The sequence below is a fragment of the Macaca fascicularis genome, chromosome 3 (assembly GCF_037993035.2).
Source record: "Macaca fascicularis isolate 582-1 chromosome 3, T2T-MFA8v1.1".
Lineage (NCBI taxonomy): Eukaryota > Metazoa > Chordata > Mammalia > Primates > Cercopithecidae > Macaca > Macaca fascicularis.
The window spans coordinates 182,189,260-182,214,474 of NC_088377.1; the positions used below are offsets into that span (position 1 = coordinate 182,189,260).

At 49.5% G+C, this 25,215-nt stretch overlaps 1 protein-coding gene across 8 annotated transcripts in view; it reads right to left on the bottom strand.

Moving 5' to 3' along the window:
* Nucleotides 1–11,396: 11,396 nt before the first annotated feature.
* The window catches only part of DENND2A (DENN domain containing 2A), a 123,463-nt gene continuing 109,644 nt past the window's right edge, over nucleotides 11,397–25,215 (bottom strand). For 6 of the 8 annotated variants that reach the window (XM_015448139.4, XM_045387424.3, XM_074036145.1 and 3 more), the window contains 6 exons: nucleotides 20,576–20,753; nucleotides 19,025–19,066; nucleotides 16,661–16,778; nucleotides 14,902–15,147; nucleotides 12,612–12,698; nucleotides 11,397–11,716 (listed from right to left, as the gene is read on the bottom strand). In XM_015448139.4, the coding sequence (XP_015303625.3) occupies nucleotides 11,685–11,716; nucleotides 12,612–12,698; nucleotides 14,902–15,147; nucleotides 16,661–16,778; nucleotides 19,025–19,066; nucleotides 20,576–20,753 (703 nt within the window). In that variant the 3' untranslated portion in view covers nucleotides 11,397–11,684. Of the gene's footprint in view, nucleotides 11,717–12,611; nucleotides 12,699–14,901; nucleotides 15,148–16,660; nucleotides 16,779–19,024; nucleotides 19,067–20,575; nucleotides 20,754–23,023; nucleotides 23,139–25,215 lie in introns of all 8 variants that reach the window. The other 2 variants (XR_012432934.1, XR_012432933.1) reach the window with 2 other exon arrangements.

The following is a 25,215-nucleotide window of genomic DNA, read 5'->3' on the forward strand; positions in this document are numbered from 1 at the left end:
AGGCTGCAGTGAGCTGAGATCACGCCACTGCACGCCAGCCTGGGTAACAGAGCAAGACTCCGTCTCAAAAAAAAAAAAAAGAGAGAGATGCCAGTTGGCTGGGCTTGGCATAACATGAAAAGGGGATGATGACTTTTTTTGGAAGATTATTGCTTTTTCTCAGCAATGTGCACAGTTTAAATGGAAAGGGATCAGGCTGTGCCAGCCCCAAGCAATGCACTTTGGCATAGGATTATTTTGAGCTGAAAGAAATTGAGGATCAACAGATGGAAGAAGGTTCTCTGCCCTCTTCTTAGCCAACCAAGAGCAGAGCAGAAATTTCCGTCGGTGGTATGAATTTCCCTTGTGAAGGTGCCTCCCTTCTTGTACCAGAAAGAGGAGAGCCGCTCTTATCACCAGAGACAGAGAGCTGGCAGCAGGGTGAGTCTGCATAAACAAGCCTGGTGAAAATAACCCTTGTCTGCCATTAGTTTCTCCTGTATTCCTAGTCACTTTCCCACAAGTAGTCAATCAACCCTTGAAGCCCAAACCCCCTTTCTTTTTTTTTTTTTTTTTTTTGAGACGGAGTCTCGCTCTGTCACCCAGGCTGGAGTGCAGTGGCCGGATCTCAGCTCACTGCAAGCTCCGCCTCCCGGGTTCACGCCATTCTCCTGCCTCAGCCTCCCGAGTAGCTGGGACTACAGGCGCCCGCCGCCTCGCCCGGCTAGTTTTTTGTATTTCTTAATAGAGACGGGGTTTCACCGTGTTAGCCAGGATGGTCTCGATCTCCTGACCTCGTGATCCGCCCGTCTCGGCCTCCCAAAGTGCTGGGATTACAGGCTTGAGCCACCGCGCCCGGCCCAAACCCCCTTTCTTTTGTTAAAATGGTATATAAACCCCAGAGTCTAAGCGACCTTCTTTGAGTTTCAATTTTCTGTGAACTCCTGTGCTCATAAATATTAATTAAAAATGTATGCTTTGGGGGCTTGGTGAAGTGGCTCATGCCTGCTACCCCAGCACTTTGGGAGGCCAAGGCGGGTGGATCATTTGAGGTCAGGAGTTCGAAGCCAGCCTGGCCAACATGGCGAAACCCCCCTCTCCACTAAAAATACAAAAAAATTAGTTAGTTGGGCGTGGTGGTGCATACCTGTAGTCTCAGTTACTCAGGAGGTTGAGGCAGAGAATTCCTTGAAGCCGGGAGGTGGAGGTTGCAATGAGCTGAGATAGCATCATGGCACTCCAGCCTGGGTGACAGAGCGAGACTTCGTCTCAAAAAAACAAAAAAACATAAAATTGGCCAGATATAGTGGTGTGTGCTTGTAGCTACTTGGGAGGCTGAGGTGGGGTTGAGCCCAGGAGGTCCAAGCTGCAGTGAGCTGTGATGGTGCCATTGCACTCCAGCCTGGGCAATAGAGCCAGATCCTGTCTTAAGGAAAAAAAAAATACTAATCCTTTGTTGGTTATATGTGTTACAAATATTGTTCCCCAGTGTATGACGTATCTTTTCACTCTCCTAATGATATTTTTTGATGAGGTGACTTTTTTCCCCCAGTATTTTTTTCAATTACACTTCTCAAATTGAGAAATAATTTACATTTCCAGCCAGTGTATCTGCAGAAAAAAAAAACCAAACAAACAGGGGGGCGGGGCTTGGTAGGTCACGCCTGTAATCCCAACACTTTGGAAGGCCGAGGCAGGCAGGTCACTTGAGATCAGGAGTTCAAGACCAGCTTGGTCAATATGGTGAAACCCATCTCTACTAAAAATACACAAATTAGCCAGGCATGGTACCCCCTACCTGTAATCCCAGCTACTCTTGGAGTCTGAGGCAGGAAAATCGCTTGAACCCAGGAGGCGGAGGTTGCAGTGAGCCAAGATTGTGGCACTGCACTCCAGCTTGGGCGACAGAGTGAGACTCTGTCTCAAAAATAGAGAAATAATTTACGTGCAAAAACATGCACAGGTATTACATATTCAGTCCTTCCCTTCCCTTCCCCTCCCCTCCCCTCCCCTCTCTTCCCTTCCCTTTCCTTTTCCTTTTTCTTTTTTTTTCCAGAAGGAGTCTCACTCTGTCGCCCAGGCTGGAGTGTAGTGGCACGATCTCGGCTCACTGCAACCTCTGCCTCCTGGGTTCACACCATTCTCCTGCCTTAGCTTCCTGAGTAGTTGGGACTACAGGCGCCTGCTACTACACCCGGCTAATTTTTTGTATTTTTAGTAGAGATAGGGTGTCACCGTGTTAGCCAGGATGGTCTCGATCTCCTGACCTCGTGATCGGCCTGCCTCAGCCTCCCAAAGTACTAGGATTACAGGCCTGAGCCACCACGCCCAGCCCTTTTCCTTTTTTTTTTTTTTTTAAAAGATGGAGTATCCTTTTGTTGCCCAGCCCAGAGTGCAGTGGCACGATCTCGGCTCACTGCATCCTCCACCTCCTGGGTTTGAGCAATTCTTCTGTCTCAGTCTCCGGAGTATCTGGGTCTACAGGCGTGCACCACCATGCCCAGCTAATTTTTGTATTTTATTTTATTTTTTTTAGACAGGGTCTCACTCTATGGCCTAGGCTGGAGTGCAGTGGCGCAATCTTGGCTCACTGCAACCTCTGCCTCCTGGGTTCAGGCGATTCTCCTGCCTCAGCCTCCTGAGTAGCTGGGACCACAGGCATTCACCACCACACCTGGCTAATTTTTGTATTTTCAGTAGAGACGGGGTTTCACCATGTTGGTCAGGCTGGTCTTGAACTCCTGACCTCATGATCTGCCCACCTCGGCCTCCCAAAGTGCTGGGATTACAGGCGTGAGCCACTGTGCCTGGTTAATTTTTGTATTTTTATTAGAGATAGGATTTCACCATGTTGGCCAGGCTGGTCTCGAACTTCTGACCTCAAGTGAGCTGCCTGCCTTGGCCTCCCAAAGTGCTGGGATAACAGGCATAAGCCACCACACCTGGTCTTTTTTTTTTTTTTTTTTGACTTGATGTTGTTTTTTTGCCCATGCTGGTGTCGAACTTGTGGCCTCAAATGATTCACCTGGCTGGGCCTCCCAAAATGATAGGATTACATGCATGAGCCACCAAGCTCAGCTCTGCTTTTTGCTTTTAATTTTGGTAAGGCCAGGAAGTACAGTCATGACGCCTCTGCTTGGTGTGGCAAGCCCTCATTCAGCCTTCCTCCTCAGAGGGTGAACGGCCCCCGTCTCCAGATACAGGGCATCTGTGGCTTTACACTTGGCTCTCATAGCCCCATCTCTTTTAATTTTTTTTTTTAAGCTTTTTGTTTTGTTTTGTTTTGTTTTTGAGACAGAGCCTGTTACCCAGGCTGGAGTGCAGTGGCGCAATCAGGGCTCACTGCAGCCTCATCTTGTGGGTAGTCCTCCTCAATCACCCACAGCCCCATTGAATAGCTCTTTCACACCTGTCCATGGGGCTGGTGAGAGAGAAGGGCAGGTCGGTGTGAATCTGGAGTTCTCTGACAGGAAAACAACCCAGTCCACATTCCGCCGGGGTGGGGGTGGGGGTGGGGGTGGGGGTGGGGGGTGGTGGCAGGGTGAGGGGCACTGGAATTAGCTCTATAGCAGGAGGGACAACCTGTTACGAGGTTCCAGTTTCGGACCTTAAGTGTGTGGTCTTTTAGGATTATACTGGGGCGGAAAGGGGTGATGGGCAGAGTACGAGGAGAGCAAGAGGGACCGGTAACGAGCCCAGGGCTGATCAAAGGTCAGATGGTTTGCTCCCTGGCCTGCTGCCAGCATCTGTTCATGCCAGAAAGAAGTCAGAGGTTGGGCTGCTGAACTCCAGCTAAGTGCCGGGTGAGGGCTGGGTGTGGTCACTGTACAAGCCGTGGGCTGAAGTTAATAGGCTTTCACAGGTGTCAGCAGGTACATGGCCCTGCTCGCTTGCCTTTGGCTTTGCTTTTTTTTTTTTGATTTTGATTTTAGGTTTAAGGGTACATGTGCAGATTTGTTATATAAGTAAACTCGTGGCTGGGCGTGGTGGCTCACGCCTGTAATCCCAGCACTTTGGGAGGCTGAGGTGGGCGGATCACCTGAGGTCAGGAGTTCGAGACCAGCCTGGCCAACATGGTGAAACACTGTCTCTACTAAAAATACAAAAATTAGCCGGGTGTGGTGGTGGGCGCCTGTGGTCCCAGCTACTCAGGAGGCTGAGACAGGAGAATTGCTTGAACCTGGGAGGCAGAGGTTGCAGTGAGCCAAGATTGCTCCACTGCACTCCAGCCTGGGTGACAGAGTGAGACTCTATCTCAAAAAAAAAAAAAAAAAAAAAAAAACTCACGTCACTGGGATTTGTTGTCCAGATCGTTTCATCTCCCAGGTACTAAGCTTAGTACCCCATAGTTATTTTTTCTGATCTTCTCTGTCCTTCCACCCGTCCTGTCCCAAGTAGGCGCCAGTGTGTTCTCCTCTTTGTGTCCATGTGTTCTCATCATTTAGCTCCCACCAATAAGCAGGAATATGCGGTATTTGGTTTTCTGTTCCTGCATTAGTTTGCTAAAGAAGATGGTTGGTTGGGTGTGGTGGCTCACGCCTGTAATCCCAACACTTTGGGAGGTCGAGGCGGGTGGATCACCTGAGGTCATGAGTTAGAGACCAGACTGACCAATATAGTGAAACCCTGCCTCTACTAAAAATACAAAAAAAAAATTAACCCGGTGTGGTGGTGCATGTCTATAATCCCAGTTACTCGGGAGGCTGAAACAGGAGAACTGCTTGAACCCAGGAGGTGGAGGTTGCGGTGAGCCAAGATTGTGCCACTGCACTCCAGCTGGGATGACAGAGTGAGACTCCATCTCAAAAAAAAAAAGATGGTTTCTAGATCATCCATGTTCCTGCAATGGACATGATCTAATTCTCTTTTATGGTTGCATAGTATACCATGGTGTATATGTATCAAATTTCTTTTTTCTTTTTCTTTTTCTTTTTTTTTTTTTTTCGAGATGAAGCCTCACTCTGTCACCCAGGCTGGAGTACAATGGCACAGTCTCAGCTCACCACAATCAGCCTCCTGGGTTCAAGCGATTCTTGAGTCTCAGCCTCCCGAGTAGCTGGGAATGCAGGTGTGCACCACCATGCCTGGCTAATTTTTGTGTTTTCTTTTTTTAGCTTTAGTAGACATGGGGTTTCACCATGTTGGCCAGGCTGGTCTCGAACATCTGACCTCAAGTGATCCACCTGCCTTGGCCTCCCAAAGTGCTGGGATTACAGGTGTGAGCCACCACACCCGGCTCTCAAAATGTTTGAAGAAAGTTAAGGAATTTGTATTGGGCCACATTCAAAGCTGTCCTGGGTCGTATGTGGCCCATGGGCTGTGAGTTTGACAAGCTTGTTTTAAGCGTTACTTTTTCGCAGACAACCTCTCCAGCATCTGTTATTTTTTGACTTTTTTTTTTTTTAATTGAGATGAGGTCTCACTCCTCTGCCCAGGCTCGTCTTGAACTCCTGGCCTCAAGTATTCCACCTGCCGTGGCCTCCCAAAGTTCTGGGATGACAGGCATGAGCCATCACGTTTGGCCGACTTTTTAATAATAGCTATTCTGAGAGGTGTGAGATGGTATCTCATAGTGGTTTTGATTTGCATTTCTGTAATGTTAAGTGATACTGAACTTTTTCTCATATGCTTGTTGGCCGCATGTATAACTTTTCTTACTAACCTTTGCACAGGCCTCCAGCTTCCACTCATCTTGTCCTCCCCTAAGCCCACTCCCACAGCTTGCTTGGCTCCTCAGGGTCTTTGGGGCCTGCTGTGTACTGCTTTGGGTTTGCTTTTCAAGCCTATGCAAGGTATCCAGAGCAATGGTACTTAAAAGAAAAAAGACCAGGTCAGGCATGGTGGCTCATGCCTGTAATCTCAACACTTTGGGAGGCTAAGGCAGGAGGATTCTTTGAAACCAGGAGTTCAAGAAAGCCCTGACGGCCGGGTGCAGTGGCTCATGCCTGGAATCCCAGTACTTTGGGAGGCCGAGGTGGGTGAATCACAAGGTCAGGAGTTCAAGACCAGCCTGGCCAAGATGGTGAAACCCCGTCTCTACTGAAATAAAGAAAATTAGCCGGGCATGGTGGTGGGTACCTATAATCCCAGCTACTCGGGAGGCTGAGGCAGGAGAATCGCTTGAATCCAGGAGGCAGAGGTTGCACTGAGCCGAGATAGCACCACTGCACTCTAGCCTGGGTGACAGACTGAGACTCTGTCTCAAAAAAAAAAAAAAAAAAAAAAAAGAACAGCCCGAGCAACATAGTGAGACCCCTATTTCTACAAAAAAAAAAAAGAAAGAAAAAAAAATTTCAATTTACCAGCTTTAATGTGCCTGAGAGTGTGACACCGGTGGCCCTGGATGCTTTCACTCATTTCATTCTTTTTTTTTTTGAGACAAAGTCTCACTCTGTTCCCCAGGCTGGAGTGCACTGGCGTGATCTCAGCTGACTGCAACCTCTGCCTCCCGAGTTCAGGTGATCCTCCCACGTCAGCCCCACGAGTGGCCGAGATTACAGGCGCCCGCCACCACACCTAGCTACCTTTTGTATTTTTAGTAGAGACGAGGTTTCACCATGTTGGCCACGCTGGTCTTGAGCTCCTGACCTCAAGTGATCCACCCACCTCAGCCTCCCAAAGTCCTGGGATTACAGGCGTGATGTTTTGCTTTGTTTTGTTTTGTTTTGTTTTGAGTCAGGGTCTTGCTCTGTCACTGAGGTTGGAGTGCAGTGGTACAATCTCGGTTCACTGCAACCTCTGCTTCCCAGGTTCAAGCGATTCTCCTGCCTCAGGCTCTCCAGTAGCTGGGATTATAGGCGCCCACCACCACACCTGGCTAATTTTTGTATTTTTGGTAGAGATGGGGTTTCACCATGTTGGGCAGGCTGTTCTTGAACTCCTGACCTCAGGTGATCCGCCTGCCTCGGCCTTACAGGCGTGATGTTCTTATTCTTCAAAGCACTTTAGAAGCTCTTAGGTAATGCTGAATTTAGGACTTGAGGGACTGAAGAGTTGTTTCCAAAACTTAGCCCTAAGATCACTCTCTGTCAGTGAAACTTAAGGGAGAATATGCGTATAAGACAGGCTATCAGTCACCTGAGGAAATGAGCTAAGGAAGGCATCCTTTAAAGGCAGGCATTTGAGGGAACTATTGCCCCACTGCACTCCAGTCTGGGTGACAGAGTGAGACCCTGTCTCAAAAAATAAAACAAAACGTTAATTGTATGTTGTGTGAATTTCACCTCAATAAAATAAGAAAGAAGAAAAAGAAACAGGGGGAAGAAAGAGAATGGGGAGTGTGGAGAGCGCAAGTGGTTGAGGAACAAAGGGTTGTCTAGCACTGCCAAGAGGAAGCAGAGGAAGATCTGGTGGGCAGAGGACACACTCTCTTGTAAGACAAGGCCACAGTGCCAGACCTCCCCAGCCCTCCAGGGAAAATGTTCCTCCGGCTCTTGGATCCCTTGGTCTGACTTCCTACTCACCAAGCAAGCTTATGATGATTATTATTTTTTGGCTGGGCACAGTGGCTCACGCCTGTAATCCCAGCACTTTGGGAGGCCGAGGCGGGTGGATCACCTGAGGTTGGGAGTTCGAGACCAGCCTGACTAACATGGAGAAACCCCGTCTCTACTAAAAATGCAAAATTAGCTGGGCATGGTGGCACATGCCTGTAGTCCTAGCTACTCAGGAGGCTGAGGCAGGAGAATCACTTGAACCCGGGAGGCGGAGGTTGCAGTGAGCCAAGATAGCACCATTGCACTCCAGCCTGGGCAACAAGAGTAAAACTCTGTCTCTAAATAAATAAATAAATATTATTTTTTGAGACCGAGTCTCTTACTCTGTCGCCCAGGCTGGAGTGCAATGGCTCTATCTCGGCTCACTGCAACCTCCACCTCCTGAGTTCAAGCAATTCTCATGTCTAGGCCTTCTGAGTAGCTGGGATTACAGGCATGCACCACCACACCTGGCTAATTTTTGTATTTTTAGTAGAGACGGGGTTTCACCATGTTGGCAAGGCTGGTCTTGCACTCCTGACCTCAGGTGATTTACCCGCCTCGGCCTCCCAAAATGCTGGGATTACAGGTGTGAGCCACCGTGCCCAGCCTTTTTCTTTTCTTTCTTTTTTTTTTGAGACGGACTTTCACTCTTGTTGCCCAGGCTGGAGTGCAAAGGCGTGATCTTGGATCACTGCAACCTCCGCCTCCCGGGTTCAAGGAATTCTCCTGCCTCAGCCTCCTGAGTAGCAGGCACGCACCACCATGCCCAGCTAACTTTGTATTTTTAGTAGAGACGGGGTTTCTCCATGTTGGTCAGGCTGGTCTTGAACTCCCGGCCTCAGGTGATCTGCCCGCCTCGGCCTCCCAAAGTGTTGGGATTACAGGCGTGAGCCAATGTGTCCAGCCTATTATTTTAATTTTAGATTCAGAGGATATGTATGTAGATTTGTAACATAGGTAAACTGCATCTGTTTCTTCTTCTTTTTTTTTTTTTGAGACAGGGTCTCACTCTGTCACCCAGGCTGGAGCGCAGTGATGTAGTTTCGAGTGATCCTCTTGCCTCAGCCTCCCGAGTAGCTGGGACTACAGGAGTGTGCCACCACGCTAGGCTAATTTTAAAATTTTCTGTAGAGACAGGTGGACCCACTATGTTGCCCAGGGTGGTCTTGAACTCCTGGTCTCAAGTGATCCTCCCGCCTCAGCCTCCCAAAGTGTTAGGATTATAAGCATGGACCTCTGTGCCCGAAAACCATGTTTATTTGAGGATAGCCATTGCAGAGGTAATACACGGAACATAGTAAACTATGTGCTGCATATTCAAGGAGGTAAAGGAAGACGAGGATTTTAAAGGAAAAGTAGGGAGGACCACATTGTTTTGAGATCATTATGCTTGGCTACAAGGATCCGTAATAAGGTTGGCGCCAGTCTGAGGCCGGACAGGCAGTTGCTGGGCAGATATCCTCACACAAGTATTTTGTGTGTCTGTGTGGCTCCATTTTGATTCTGGCAACGTTCACATGGTCGTTTGTGAACATTTGTTAGGCTGTACACTAATATCTGTATGTGTATTTTGGCAGGGCGTGGTGGCTCATGCCTATAATCCCAGCACTTTGGGAGGTCAAGGTGGGCGGATCACCTGAGATCAGGAGTTTGAGACCAGCCTGGTCAACATGGTGAAACCCCGTCTCTACTAAAAATACAAAAATTGGCCGGATATGGTGGCACACGCCTGTAATCCCAGCTACTCGGGAGGCTGAAGGGGGAGAATTGCTTGAACTCAGGAGGTGGAGGTTGCAGTGAGCCAAGATCGTGCCAGTGCACTCCAGCCTGGGCGACAGAGCGAGCCTCCATCTAAAAAAAAAAAAAGTAAATAAATAAAAAAATAAAGTATGTATATTTTACTTTAAGCAAAAAATGAAAATTAAGATGGGGCAAGTGTGCTAAGATACTTGTACAAAGATGCTTTTTTTGATGTTATGATGTTAAAAATTGGAAACGTCCTGCATGCATAAAGAGCCAAAGGCTGATGAACTCATAGCTTTTAGTATCCCCACAAAATGGAATATTATGCAGTCATTAGGAATGTTGATAAAGATGTACATTTATTCGCTTGGAGTTATTAAGTAAACAATATAATGTGAAATAAGTTAAAAAAAGAAAGTATATTCCAAAAAGTGACCCTTTCTGGTCAATATACAAATATGCAGACTGTTAATAAAGTTGACTAGTCTGAGGAGCTTGTTAGATACATATATTCCTGAGCCCCCACACAAACTTGACTAATCCAAGGAGCTTGTTAGATACATATTCCTGAGCCCCCACACTCAAGGATTCAGGGATTCTCATTCAGGCATCCCCCCAGTCCCCACCCACACACACCCAACCAGAGTTTTTTTTGAGAAGGAGTCTTGCTCTGTTGTCCAGGCTGGAGTACAGTGGCATGATCTCAGCTCACTGCAACCTTCACCTCCCAAGTTCAAGTGATTCTTCTGCCTCAGCCTTCCAGGGAGTTGGGATTACAGGTGCTCACCACCATGCCCTGCTGATTTTTTTTTTTTTTGTATTTTTAGTAGAGATGGGGTTTTGCCATGTTGGCCAGGCTGATCTTGAACTCCTGACCTCAGGTGATCCACCTGCCTTGGCCTCTCAAAGTGCTAGGATTATAGGTGTGAGCCATTGCGTCTGGCAAGGCAGATTAATTTTTATGCACAGCCTGATTTCTACCATTCTGGGGGCATCTTTGAGAATTTGATGTGAACTGTGGATCCTCACCTCTGAAAAAGTAATGGACACACCAAAGCCTGGGTAGAACTTGGAGGGGAGAGGTGGTCCATCATTCCAGCTGAGAGGAAGGATGAGAGGTCACCGTTCCTCATTTTCCTCTTGTTTCTATGTATCCTCAGGAGGTCCCTTGCTCCCCCTCCCTAAAGGTTGAGAACCCCTGCCAGGTAGCACAGACCCCCTGGGCCACTGTTGAGGTCGGGGCCCCTCCCTTTTGTGTTTCTGTGAGGGTCGCTGGTGAGGGCTGCGGGCAGCGGTCCGCTCGGTAGTGGCCCCGAGGCCTGCTCTGGGAACCTGCCTGAGCTGCATTCTGGGCTCTTCTTGCCTCCCCGCTGTCCCTGCTGTCCCCACTGTCCCCGTTGCAGGACAGCTCTTAGGTCGCCCTGAGGTTTCGGCCTTCTCCACACTCTCCCTGCTTCTGGTCCAGAAAACGCAAGCTGCCTGTGTGGCTGCACAAGGCTAATGCCGCCGCCCCAGCGTTCTCACCCTCCATCTTGTTACCGTCTGTCACAAAAGGTCCCCCCGCCCCCCACCGCGTACACGCAGTGCACATCCACTACTGCATTAATGCTGCTGCTCTGGGCCCCTGGAATGAGATGGGAATGGGGTCAAAGTTGTGGCTATGTGTTGGAAGGTGGGCCGTAGGCAGTGTCATAAACTTGAGGACCCCCAGAACAGTTTACTAACAGACTTCCTCTTTTCGTGTGTGCCTGTAAAAGCCAGGGACTACTCAGGCAGTGGACAGTTCATGGCTGCTTCTAAGAGAACAGGCAGTCAAGAAGAGTCAGGTCCATTTGGGAAGAGAGACGTCCACGGCCTCGGCCACCAGGTGGCATCACTGACCCTTCTGGAAGTGCAGCGTGTCTGGGAAGCCACATCCGTCTACAGGTCCCGTCCCTCCCCGGCCTCCACTCTAGGGCAAGGGCTCAGCCTTTCACCAGGAGGCCTCGCGCCCTGAACCCGAGGCACCGGCTCTGCCTCCTCCCCTCACAGTCCTCGTGTGTCCTCAGCCCCGCCCAGAGGAGCACCTCATTTCTGTTGCCCATCACCGCACCTCTTAGCTCCATTGCTGAGTGGTTGGATGGGACGAACAAGGGGAACATGTAGGGCAGGACAGGCTCCTCTTGGCCTTGGCATAATAAACAGAAAACCCACACATTTTTCTTACTTTTAATATCTAAGATAAAAAAAACCCCAACCGCCGAAACAACCCATTTGCATGTCCGCCACACGCCTGGTCTCGGGCTCCCTTTCCGGGGCTGTCCTCCCGGGTGGCTTCCAGGCCCCCATCCAGGGGAAAGCCCAGCCTCAGTCAGAAGCCACCGTGGCCTCCAGTTCCGCACCAGGACAACCTGGGAGCCAGCCTTTCAGAAAGGCCCCCAGGAACTGTTTTTAAAGCATGGAGCTGCACTAGGAGGAAGTTTTCCCTTGAGGCTGAGCTGAGAGTTATTTCTTGTGGAGAAATTTCATTTTATTGCCTAAAAAAAAGGAAAATGAGAACATTTCACAAGGTAGACAAAGGAGGGTGAGATAAATCTTGCCCTTTCCACCCAGAAGTGGTGTGGGTAACGGGGCCCCCACGCCACCCCAGGGAGCCTCATCCCTTGCTCTGGATAAACCAAAGGGGCTTTGTTCTTTCCAGAGATCCCCCTAGGGTCTTCCTTAGACTTTGAGGGGTTTGAAAGGAAGACCATCAGAGCTGTCTAGGAGGGCTGGCTTCTGCTGTGGTAATAAAGAAAGCACTGAATTAACACATCCCTCAGGAGCCAAGGGAAGAGAAAGTGCCCAGCAATGCTGTGTTATTTAAAACACTCCGCTTCCAGGTAGCCCTTCATCCTGCAGGAGGCACAGACATGGCACCCCTGGCAGGCCCTCTGGGAGAGCCTCACTGCTGCAGACACCTCCCTACTGGGGCATCCGTCTTCTTTTTTCTGCTGTGTTCTTCATCCTCCCTTTTCCTGTAAGGCCTTTTCACTGATTAAACTGCAGTCCTTGTAAGTGTGACGTTTCTACTTTCCAGGGGAATTTGGACACCAGTGCGAGTCTTCCTTGTCAGATATACTTGTCTGGTTCCTGCCATGCTCCCTCGGCTCAGTTCCACTGAGATTTAAAAGTGTAGGAGATCATAGAGAAAGAAGATAGCGAGAAAGCCCGGGGACCCAGAAAAGGAGGTGCTGGGGGCAGCGTTTCCTTTGTTTTCTCTTTGGGGACAGATTAGAACAGGAGGTTAAAATGCCAGTAGCATCTGCCCAGCGCAGGCCGTAGAGCTCTGCATTATTCAGGGCGCTGGCTCCAGTGGAGGGAACTGGTTGGGACTCGGAGACAGACAACTCAGAGGCACATAGGCTGGGCACCCAGAGCCCGGGTCCTTACCTAGTCCCTTCAGGAACTTATTGACACCGCTGTGCTCTCCACTGGGGAGTGTTTCCAGATACTCTTGGGCTCGGACCTCAAACAGACCTGTTAACAAGAGAAATCCCAGTCATTTGAGTTATTGGTCTTTGTGCTTCTAAACGTGCCCATTTCCTCCCTACCAGAAAAAAGAGAAACCTTGTTTCTGAGACTAAGCTGCTCCTATAAACATGCTCTGAATCAGGTTTTATAAGGGTTTTATTGCTCTTATAGTTGCCCCACCTGTGCAATAACTGTCTTTGGAAGGCTATAAAGCCACCTTGTAGATGAAATCCTATTTTTATTCAACAAACGCCTTCCAAGCGTCTACACTGTGCCAGGTGGGCGGTTTTAAATCTGAACTGGAGTGGCCAGGCATGGTGGCTCACGCCTGTAATCCCAGCACTTTGGGAGGCCGAGGTGGGCAGATCACTTGAGATCAGGAGTTCGAGGCCAGCCTGGCTAACATGGTGAAACCCCGTTTTTACTGAAAAATACAAAAAATTAGCCAGGCATGGTGGTGCACACTGGTAATCCCAGCTACTTGGGAGGCTGAGGCAGGAGAATCGCTTGAACCCGGGAGACGGAGGTTGCGGTGAGCCAAGGTTGTGCTTTTGCACTCCAGCTTGGACAACAAGAATGAAACTCCATCTCAAAAAAAAAAAAAAAAAAAAGAAAAGTCGAACCAGACTGTCCTGGCTCGGAAGGGGTGCCTGTGCACTCCCATTTCCCTGCATTCTCCTGTAAGAGGGCCCTAGCCAAGCAGCTTAGTTTTCCAGGAGTCCCTCTGTGGAGGGAGGATGGCTGGATAGGCCATCTCCTAGGCGGCTTCTCAGACCCCTGGGGTCTGAGCTTCAGGCACTCTGTCTTATTGCTGACTGATTTTTCATGGACAGAGGGTTCTGGATTTTTTTTTTTTTTTTTTTTTTTGAGACAGAGTTTTGCTGTATCACCCAGGCTGGAGTGTGATGGCGCCATTGTGGCTCACTGCAAACTCCGCCTCCTGGGTTCAAGCGATTCTCCTGCCTCAGCGTCCTGAGTGGCTGGGATTACAAGTGCCTGCCACCACGCCCAGCTAATTTTTGTATTTTTAGTAGAGACAGGGTTTCACCAAGTTGTCCAGGTTGGTCTCGAGCTCCTGACCTCAGGTGATCTGCCCACCTCGGCCTCCCAAACTGCTGGGATTACAGGAGTGTGCCACAGCGCCCGGCTTTTTCCAGGTAATTTTTTTTTTCCTTTTCTTTTTCTTTTTTTTTTCTGAGATGGAGTTTCACTCTTGTTGCTCAGGCTGGAGTGCAATGGTGCGATCTTGGCTCACTGCAACCTCCGCCTCTTGGGTTCACGCAATTCTCCTGCTTCAGTCTCCCGAGTAGCTGGGATTACAGGCACACATCACCACGCCCAGCTAATTTTCTTTATTTTTAGTAGAGACGGGGTTTCACCATGTTGGCCAAGCTGATTTTGAACTTCTGACCTCAGGTGATCTACCTGCCTTGGCCTCCCAAAGTGCTGGGATTACAGGTGTGAGCCACCACGCCCAGCTTCCAGGTAGTTTTTAAGCTTGTGTGTCTCTCACCTCTCTTACCAAATGATCTGTAAAGAGATATTTAAATGGATCTGGTAGATCTATTAATATTTTTAAAACTCCTTCGGCAGGTGCCTCCTGTAAGTCATACTCTCCAATCAGTTTTCTTTTCTTTTCTTTTTTTCTGAGATGGAGTCTTGCTTTTTCAACCAGGCTGGAATGCAGTGACATGATCTGACTTATTGCAACCTCCACTCCCAAGCTCAAGTGATCCTCCCACCTCAGCCTCCTGAGTAGCTGGGACTACAGGCACATACCACCACACCAATCTAATTTTTAAAAATATTTTTGTAGAAAAGGAGTTGCACCATGTTGTCCAGGCTGGTCTCGAACTCCTGACCTCAAGTGATCTGCACGCCTCGGCCTCCCAAAGTGCTGGGATTATAGGCATGAGTCACCCACTGTGCCCAGCCTGAGAATTTCATCAATTTGGAAAGAATGGGATAGAAGGAGACCTTGCCACAGATGCTAGAATGTGGTTCTGGGAGAGGCTGGCAGAGGGAACAGAGAAGCCAGGAGAGGGGGCCTTCCCACCAGCTCAATCAGGGCATAACTGCAAGCTCTCTGGGGGAGGTGGGCACAGCCCTATCTGTGCCCCTGCCCTGTGATCTTTCTCCCTGCTCATCAGCCGCCTGGAATAGGGGGAGCTCTAGCTGACTTGGCCCCAACAGAGAAGATGCCCCTAACCTTTGGCGTCCTGCCGGCGCAGCTCCCGCTCCTGGATGAAGCCCCGAAACATCTGAGTCTCCATGAAGACCTCCAGGAAGTGGCGGAGACTCTTGGAGGAGACAGCTTTGCGGAAGGCCTCCCGCTGCAGGGTTCTCTCCTCGCGCTCACCGGACGTCAGGAACAAAGAGTAGTGTCCCACAATCTCCACGAAGAAGCGGACAAAGGCTTCAGACACCACCTCATTCAAGGGGCTGGACTCTGAGCCTGAGTAAGGGGAGGAAAGGCCAGGAACGGTGAGGGCAGACAGGCTGGGCCAGAGCCCTTGAGACAAGCCAATTAGTAATCAAAGTATAGTAACTGCTAGTTCCCTTGATGGAAACTGTGATTATCCAGGAGGAGGGTTACCCTAGGTTATTAAGACGTTTCTTTCCCTGATTAATTTTTTAAATTTTAAATTGTTAAAAACAAGTTTTTATTTTTATTTTTATTTTTTGAGATGGAGTCTCACTCTGTCGCCCAGGCTGGAGTGCAGTGGCATAATCCTGACTCACTGCAACCTCTGCCTCCTGGGTTCAAGTAATTCCTCTGCCTCAGCCTCCCGAGTAGCTGGGATTATGGGTGCGCACCACCATACCCAGTTAAATTTTGTATTTTTAGTAGAGATGGGGTTTCACCATGTTGGACAAGCTGGTCTCGAACTCCCGACCTCAAGTGATCTGCCCACCTCGGCCTCCCAAAGTGCTGGAATTACAGGATGAGCCACTGCACCCAGCCTTTTATGTTTTTGTTTTGTTTTGAGATGGAGTCTTGCTCTGTCGCCCAGGCTAGAGTGCAGTGGCACGATCTCGGCTCACTGCAAGCTCTGCCTCCTGGGTTCATGCCATTCTCCTGCCTCAGCCTCCCAAGTAGCTGGGACTACAAGCGTGTGCCACCACGCCCGGCTAATTTTTTTGTATTTTTAGTAGAGATGGGGTTTCACCATGTTAGCCAGGATGGTCTCCATCTACTGACCTTGTGATCCGCCCGCCTCGGCCTCCCAAAGTGCTGGGATTACAGGCGTGAGCCACTGTGCCCGGCCCCAGCCTTTTATGTTTTTTGAGATGGAGTCTTGCTCTATCTCCCAGGCTGGAGTGCAGTGGTATGATCTCGGTCCACTGCAACCTCTGCCTCCTAGATCAAGCGATTCCCCTGCCTCGGACTCCCGGGTAGCTGGGATTACAGGCGCTTGCCACTATGGCCAGCTAATTTTTGTATCTTCAGTAGAGATGTGGTTTCACCATGTTGGCCAGGCTGGTCTCGAACTCTTGACTTCAGGTGATCCACCTTCCTCGGCCTCCCAAAGTGCTGGGATTACAGGTGTGAGCCACCGCGCCTGGCCACAGTTTTTAATTTTTGATTTTTTGAGATGGGGTCTCACTCTGTGGCCCAGGCTGGAGTGCAGTGGTATGGCTCACTGCAGCCTCAACCTCCTGGGCTCAAGGGATCCTCCTGCCTCAGCCTCCCGAGTAGCTGCAACCACAGGCATGTGCCACCATGCCCAGATAATTTCCACATCCCCCTTTTAAACAGGTACTTTAGGGCCAAAATGGGGGAGGTGGGAAAACCTTTCCCACAATTCATCATGGGAGTGAAATCCGGATAAACAGAATGAGGCCCCAGTTTCTGTCCTTATGTCTCCCTTGCCCATTTTCCTACTTGGCCCTTGGCCACTGCCCTTTTGTTCCCTGACCCTCAGAGCGGAAGGGAGAGACCCACTGGGAGGTGGCCGAACACTTACCGTGCCTGCTGTCTAGGGGCCCTTCGTCCTGCTCACGAGCCAGCTCGTTCCTCTGTTCCAGAATGTGTTCCAGGGCCACCTGAAGCTTTCGGGGCAGAATGGAGTCTTCATCATCCATCTGGAAAGCAGAGGTAGCAGGCGGGCGTATGGGCATGGTGGCTGTGTCCTGGCCGCAGGACACACTGGAGTCACTGCAGGGCAGGCCTGGCTCAGTCCCCAGTTTCATGGAAGGAATACAACTGAAAGCCAGAGGTCCGAGCTTTCCATCTTGAGCCTACCTTTTTTTTTTTTTTTTAGAGACAGAGTTTCACTCTTGTCGCTTAGGCTGGAGTGCAATGGCACGATCTTGGCTCACTGCAACCTCTGCCTCCTGGATTCAAGCAATTCTCCTGCCTCAGTCTCCCAAGTAGCTGGAACTACAGGCGTGTGCCACCACGCCTGGCTAATGTTTTGTAATTTTAGTAGAGATGAGGTTTCACCGTGTTAACCAGGCTGGTCTCAAACTCCTGACCTCAGGTGATCTGCCCACCTTGACCTCCCAAAGTGCTGGGATTACAGGCGTGAGCCACCGCACCCAGCCGAGCCTACTTTTTACAAGCGACGGGAGCGTCATTTTCCCCACTTGTAAAATGGACTACCAATCAATCTGTACCTTGTTGTGAAGCTAAAATGGACTACAATTACCCTGTGAAAGGGCTTGGCACTGACAGGATACTCAATAGATGATTTCCACTGCCCCATCCTGTAGGGTAGCCAGTGGATTCTGGTAACCAGGGGATTCTGGCCAGGGCAGACGGCCTGCGTGATCCAAGGCTGACTTTGGGATCTGCACCTCAGAGCAGGAGGGTCTCGGGAAGGGCCTACCCTGTGGGCCTTGAGGAAGTGAAAGTAATGATAAAAAAACAGCACTAATGCTACTGAACTTTTCAGCAATGTGGCAACACTTGGAAGTAATCCATCAGAATGCCCACAGAAAATTTCTGTAATTACTATAATTACTTCTTCCTATATCTGACAGAAGTTAGGCCTCTCTGGCAAATGATTAAAAAAAAAAAAAAGTGTGTGTTATCTTCTCTGCTAGTGAAAGTAACTGATGGTCATTATAAAAATATATGAATGTACTAAAACAATTTTAAAAATCACTCATCATCTGTCTCCTTTCAGTTTCCCTCCCCAAGACAACACACATTAATGTTTCATTGGGTTTTCCTTTCAGTCCTTTTAAGGCGCACGCGTGCACGCACACACACACACGCACACACACACACGCACACACACACACACACACACACACACAAATACATTTTTTTTTCCTGTCTCCTTTTCTCTCCTTTTTTTTTCTTCAGGAAAGGGTTTCACTCTGTCTCTCAGGCTGGAGTACAGTGGCACAATCTCAGCTCACTGCAGCCTTGAACTCCTAGGCTTAAATGATCCTCCTGCCTCAGCCTCTTGAGTAGCTGCTAGGACTACAGGTGCACACCAGCAGGCCTGGGTAATTTTTAAATTTTTTTGTAGACACAAGGGTCTTACCATGTTGTCCCAGGCTGGTCTTTAACTCCTGGGCTCAAGTGATCCTCCTGCCTCAGCCTCTGGAGGTGCTGGGATTATAGGCGTGAGACACCAGGCTGGGGCAAATATTCTTTAAATGCATATTGAAGCTGGGCATGGTGGTGCACGCCTCCAGCTACTGAAGAGACTGAGGTGGGAAGATCACTTGAGGCCAGGAGTTTGAGACCAGCCTGGGCAACATAGTGAGACCCTATCTTTTTTTTTTTTTTTTTTTTTGGAGATGGGTTCTCACTCTGTCGCCCAGGCTGGAGTGCAGTGGTGCAATCTTGGCTCACTGCAACCTCCACCTCCCGGGTTCAAACAATTCTCTTGTCTAAGCCTCCAAAGTAGCTGGGACTACAGGTGCTCGCCACTACGCCTGGCTAATTTTTGTATTTTTAATAGAGATGGGGTTTCACCATATTAGTCAGGCTGGTCTCAAACTCCTGACCTCAGGTGATCCACCTGTCTCAGCCTCCCAAAGTGCTGGGATTACAGGCTTGAGCCACTGCACCTAGCTATTTTTAAAAATGAAATATCTGGGTACCTATAGTTACAAGATTACAAATATTTTTTTTCTAATTGTTAGAAAACCATTTTGTGTCAGAACACATGGAAAGCAATCCTTTGTCCAAACTCTTCCTTTTTGCCCCTTGCCTTCTGGCTTGTCCTCAGCCCAGCCCCGTCCTTGGGTCACACAGCTCTGCCACCCTGCTCTGCAATTCCACGGAGCCTTTCCAAGGCTGGAGAGCTGAGCCCCAAACAACAAATAGGTGAAGACAAAGGGAGCAGGAGGCCGTCGCTGGCCTCACTCACCTGTCTGAGGAACCGGCTGTTGACGAGGTCAACCACAAGGACCTATGAGATGAGAGGAGAGGGACTGTCACTGTCACCAGGGCTTCTGGGATAGGGATGGACTCGTAGCCTTCTTCCTTCTTGGCATGCAGAGAGGCAGCTGGGGCGGGACTGGGGGTGAGCCATGTGTGGTTTCCTGATATTGCCACAGTAGCCACAGATAATGAAGAGCAGGGCTGGGGAGGGTCCTTCCTGAACTGCCTGCTTTCAACACTGACACCGCAGGCTGGGACACGTGTGTGCTGTGGCTGGACTCTCCGCCTGGCTCACACTGGCTGAGGCAGAGCTTCTCATGCTGCCTTCTAGGGTGTGGGCTACTGAGGTGGGCCAAAGACACTACAGGCCTCCCTGGTTCCCACCCTGGGGCCGCTGCCTTGTCCTTCCCCCAGTTGCCCACTTAACCGTGTCATTTCTCTCCAGCGGAGAGGAGGAGAGAAACCCACCTGAGACTCGGTTAGGCTTTGGGCTTTCACTGCTGAAGCCTTTCAGGATAAAGCACTTCCTCCCTCACTCCTCAGAGTGAGAATGAGACTTGGGCCAGGACCAGGATGGGGCAAGTGAGGTGCCTGGGGCGCAAAGGCCACACAAGGGCTGCTACTCCTGAGAGCACGACCCTCACTCAGACCCCAGCCAAGGCCACTGGCCATGATGGAGGAGGAGCCAGGGGCCTGGATGGTCACCATAACAACAGCTGGAAACACAGGAGGCCTGCCCAGGAGCGGAGGGAGGGCCACCTCTCCTTCCTTCCCACTCACACCCTCCGGGGATGAACTGAGCCACCTGCAGGAGCACAGGGCGCCAGACGAACTCCTGGCGGCCCTCAAGCCTGCACTGGAAGCCCTAAGGCTGGTGGGTGATGTTTAATGGGGCATTAGGACTATCTGGGCAATTCGAGGAGCCGCTTCTAGGCACCCAGACAGAACTGCAGGACACAGGGACAGGCGTTCCTCCTGGTGCTTCAGGGCTGAGCAACATTATTTAAGCTTCCCTCTCTGACTGCTGGAAGTCCCCAGTCCTCAGGGTCGACACCATTTAGAAGAAGGGGCTGGGGCTAAGTAACTCCACAAGTGCCAAGGAGGACTTTCCCCGCTTCGATGCTAAACTGGACACCCAGAACTTGGGGATCAAAAACATTTTTAACGGATATGACAAAGGACCGGATCTTGCTAGCTCCTCAATGTGGGGGAGTGGGCGGGAGGGCAGGGGAGAGCAGAGGGCTATTCATGACTTAAGAGTTTCGACATCTGGCTAAATTGTTCGTTGCTGACCTTCTCAAGGGGTGCTCATACCAGGCATTTCATTTGGAAGGGAAAACAGTGTTTGCAGTCACTGAGGGTCTGACTGAGTCAGCCTCTGGGCAGGACACATGCCAGAGAAAGCCCTGGTGGCCCCTGCGCCCTGCTCCCCAACACTGCTGGCTCTGAGAACTGCTCCATGATGCCTGCAGGGCCAGCACCCTGCTCTGTTCTCCGCACCCTGCAGGGAGGGGGACAGGGCCGAGTGGGAGCTCACCTCTTCCAGCGGCAGCTCCCTGAGCAGGGGCAGAGAGCTGGAGAGCAGCCCGATGAGGAAGGGCGTTGGTGAGCACACGATGTCGACCATGGCGGGTGGCAGCACCGGGATGTAGGTGTGCTGCCAGGTGAAGGGGTAGATCAGCGCCACCATTGCGTGGCAGCACTTGGACAGGGTGCTGCAGCCAGGGAGAGAACAGGGAGAGAGGCCGGCTCAGCGAGGGCCCAGGGAAGCCTCCAGGGGAGAAGGCTCCTCCCAGAGGCAGGATGATTAGGAAAGGACACACGTGGATGGGGCATAGCACGCATAGCACGGGACAGTCTCAGCACAGGCCACACCAGGCACTTACAGCCTGTGCGAGAGGCTTGGAGGCACAGCTGCAGGGACGAGTTTAATGTCCTGGATAATTTTTACAAGTGTGTTTTCACATGTGAGCTACACGCCCTGCACCCTCCCGCCCTCAGCTTTTTTGTGTGAGCTATACTCTTGTAAGGTTTTTATTTATTTATTTATTTATTTTTATTTTTAATTATTTTTTGAGACGGAGTCTCACTCTGTTGCACAGGCTGGAGTGCAGTGGTGCGATCTGGGCTCACTGCAACCTCCGCCTCCCAGGTTCAAGCAATTCTCCCACCTCAGGCTCCCGAGTAGCTGGGACTACAGGCACTTGCCACTACACCCGGCTAATTTTTGTATTTTTAGTAGTGATAGGGTTTCACCATGTTGGTCAGACTGGACTTGAACTCCTGACTTCAAGTGATCTGCCCACCTCAGCCTCTCGAAGTGCTGGGATTACAGGTGTGAGCCACCGTGCCTGCACTCTTGTAAGGTTTTAATTTACATTCCTTTCCACCCCTACTCCCTGCCCACTCCCCAAACAAAACAAAAACACAAAAACAGTGAAAGCCTATTTTCTCAAGAATGCTCATTCTCTTACTGAAGATCTGAAAATGCTTTCTATCGAAACACTGTAGCTTTGGCTGTGTTCTGTTCCCAGCCTTCTCTCAGCTGAGCATGAACACCTAGGTGCAATCCGGAAAAAGAAGGACAGAAAATTCCTTTCGTACTCACATGCCAGCGGTCAGCTCCAAATGGGTTCATGTAAAGGTGAAACTCATATACAGTTGAGCCTCACCCAGAATTCTGGTCAAGGATGATATGCTAGAGATGACTGAGGGCTGCCGGGCACGGTGGCTCACGCCTGTAATCCCAGTACTTTGGGAGGCCAAGGTGGGTGGATCACCTGAGGTCAGGAGTTCGAGACCATTCTGGCTAACATGGTGAAATTCTGTCTCCACTAAAAATACAAAAAATTAGCCAGGTGTGGTGTACCCTAGCTACTCAGGAGGCTGAGGCAGAAGAATCGCTTGAACCCAGGAGGCGAGATTGCGCCAATGCACTCCAGTCTGGGCAACAAGAGCAAAACTCCATCTCAAAACAAAACAAAAAAAAAAAGAGATGACTGAGGGCTAACCATTTTAAGCATTGAAAGTTTCAAAAATAATAACATAGTAACATTGGGAGAGGTCAGGCACAGTGACTGATGCCTGTAATCCCCGCACTTTGGGAGGCTGAGGTGGTCAGAAGTTCAAGACCAGCCTGGCCAACATGGTGAAACCTCATCTCTATCAAAAAATACAAAACTTAGCTGGGCGTGGTGATGCACGCCTGTAATCCCAGCTACTCGGGAGGCTGAGGTGGGAGAATTGCTTGAACCTGGGAGGCGGAGGTTGCAGTGAGCAGAGATTGTGCCGTTGCACTCCAGCCTGGGCCACAGAGTGAGGCCCTGTCTCAAAAACAAAAACAACAACAACAACAAAAAAACCTTTGGGAGAAATACTGGTAGTTTCCCTTCAAGAAAAATGGTCAGGCTGGGTGCGGTGGCTCACGTCTGTAATCCTAGCATTTTGGGAGGCCGAGGTGAGTGGATCACCTGAGGTCAGGAGTTCAAGACCAGTCTGGCCAACATGGTGAAACCCCATCTCTACTAAAAATACAAAAATTAGCCAGGCGTGGTGGTGGGTGCCTGTAATCTCAGCTACTTGGGAGGCTGAGGCAGGAGAATCGCTTGAACCCGGGAGGCAGAGGTTGCAGTGAGCTGAGATTGTAGCTTGCACTCCAGCCTGGGTGACAGAGTGAGACTGTCTCCAAAAAAAAGAGAAAAGTTTATTAACAGTGATAATGGCATTGTGGTTATGGAAGAAACAAAAAAAGAATAAAGAAAAATGGTCAGGCCTGCCTTCGTAGCTCAGCCTGTAATCCCAGCACTTTGGGAGGCTGAGGGAGGATCACTTGAGGCCCGGAGTTCAAGACCAGCCTGAGCAACATAAGAAGACCCCCATCTCTACAAAAAATGTAAAAATTAGCCTGATGTCTGATGGGTCATTGGATGGGGAAAATAAAAAATCATAAAGTATGAAAAAGTTAGCCTGGTGTGGTGGTACACACCTGTAATCCCAGCTACTGCGGAGGCTGAGGTGGGAGGTTCTTGAGCCCAGGAGGTCCAAGCCACAGTGAGCAGTGATCGGATCGTGCCACTGAACTGCACTCCAGCCTGGTCAACCTAGCAAGAGTGTGTCTCAAAAACAAAACAAAACAAAACAAAACAAAAAAAGCAAGCAAGCAAGAAAAAGAGTAATGGTCACAATGTAGCCTTTTTTTTTTTTTTTTTTTTAATTGGCAGGCACTGAGCATTATTGATCTCTCCGCAACAGTGCCTGAATTCAAGCTCAAGTCTGTTGAATGAAGGAATGGATTCTGCAGGGTTATCATGTTGAATTATCAACTCTATTATGCTGCAAGACAGTGATGACTGATGGCCTTCCAAGGCGAGTGGGAGTTGACTTCCTCTCTTCTTCCTTGCAATCATCTCTTACTGCTGCTGAGCCTGCTGCAGCAGCTCCTCTCTCCTCTCATTCTATTATATGATTTCTACAATATGATAGGATTAGAAACCTTAGACGCGGCTGGGCGCTATGGCTCATGCCTGTAATCCCAGCACTTTGGGAGGCCGACGTGGATGGATCACGAGGTCAGGAGTTCAAGACCAGCCTGGTCAACACGGTGAAACCCCGTCTCTACTAAAAATACAAACATTAGCTGGGCGTGGTGGTGGGCGCCTGTAATCCCAACTACTTGGGAGGCTGAGGCAGGAGAATGGCTTGAACCCAGGAGGCAGAGGTTGTGGTGAGCTGAGATCGCGCCACTGCACTCCAGCACCTGGGAGCGAGACTCCATCTCAAAAACAAACAAACAAACAAACAAACAAACAAACACCTTAGACGCTTGTTAGAAGTACTTGTAAGAATAAAAGTGAGGGCCCAGTGGTTCTACCATGAGTGTACTACATCCTCCTCAGGTGTGGGGCCTATAGCCAGCAGTGCATTTGTTAGAAAGCCTGCTTAATGTTAGCCTTCTGAACATTTGCCCAAGTTCTGACCTAGGCTTTGCTTAGGTAAAGTTGCAAGGAAGCTGAGTTTTGCCTAGATGGATCTATGCAGACACCCCTGACATCAGGCACCTCTAATCTCATTGTCCTAAAAGTTTCCTGAGCCATTAAAAAAAGAATCAATTAGCTCTGGCTTACTTGAGGGGAAAATATGTGAATTAAAAGATATTGGCAGGTCAGGAGTTTGAGACCATCTTGGCCGACAGGGTGGAACCCCATCTCTACTAAAAATACAAAAATTAGCCGGGCATGGTGGTGGGTGCCTGTAGTCCCAGCTACTGAGGAGGCTGAGGCAGGAGAATTGCTTGAGCCTGGGAGGTGGAGGTTGCAGTGAACTGAGATCATGCCACTGTACCCAAGCCTGGGTGACAGAGCGAGACTCAGTCTCTAAAAAAGAAAAAAAGATATTAGTGGCTGACTGTGCCAGTAATCCCACCTAGCACTTTGGGAGGCTGGCGAATCACTTGAGCCCAGGAGTTTGAGACCAGCCTGGGCAACATAGCGAGACCCTGTCTCTATAATAACATCACAAATCATAAAAATAATAAATAAGATATTTGCTAGCAAGTGAACTGAGCTAGACAGAAAAAGACAAATACTGTATGATTCCATACATATTGCTTAGTGCTTAGACTAACAAATTCATGGAAACGGGAAGGAGACAAATGTCTAAGGGCTAAGGGGAAGAGAGAATGGGGAGTTATTGCATAGTGGCTACAGAGTTTCAGTTTGGGACAATGAAAAAGGTCTGAAAATGGGTAGTTGTGATGGTTGTAAATATTGTGAATATACTTAATGCCACTGAAGTGTATATTTAAAATGATTAAAATGGTAAATTATGTTATGTATATGGTAAATTTATGTTATATATATTTTACTACAAAAAGAAAAAAAAAAAAAGCAGCCCAGATCACACCTATCACACCTGTAATCCCAGAACACTGGGAGGCTGAGGTGGGCAGATCACCTGAGGTCAGGAGTTCGAGACCAGCCTGGTTAACATGGCAAAACTCCGCCTCTACTAAAAATACAAAAATTGGCCAGGCGTGGTGGTGCATGCCTGTAATCTCAGCTATTTGGGAGGCTGAGGCAGGAGAATCGTTTGAACCTGGGAGGTGGAGGCTGCAGTGAGCCAAGATCGTGCCATTGCACTCCAGCCTGGGCAACAAGAGTGAAACTCTGTCTCAATAAC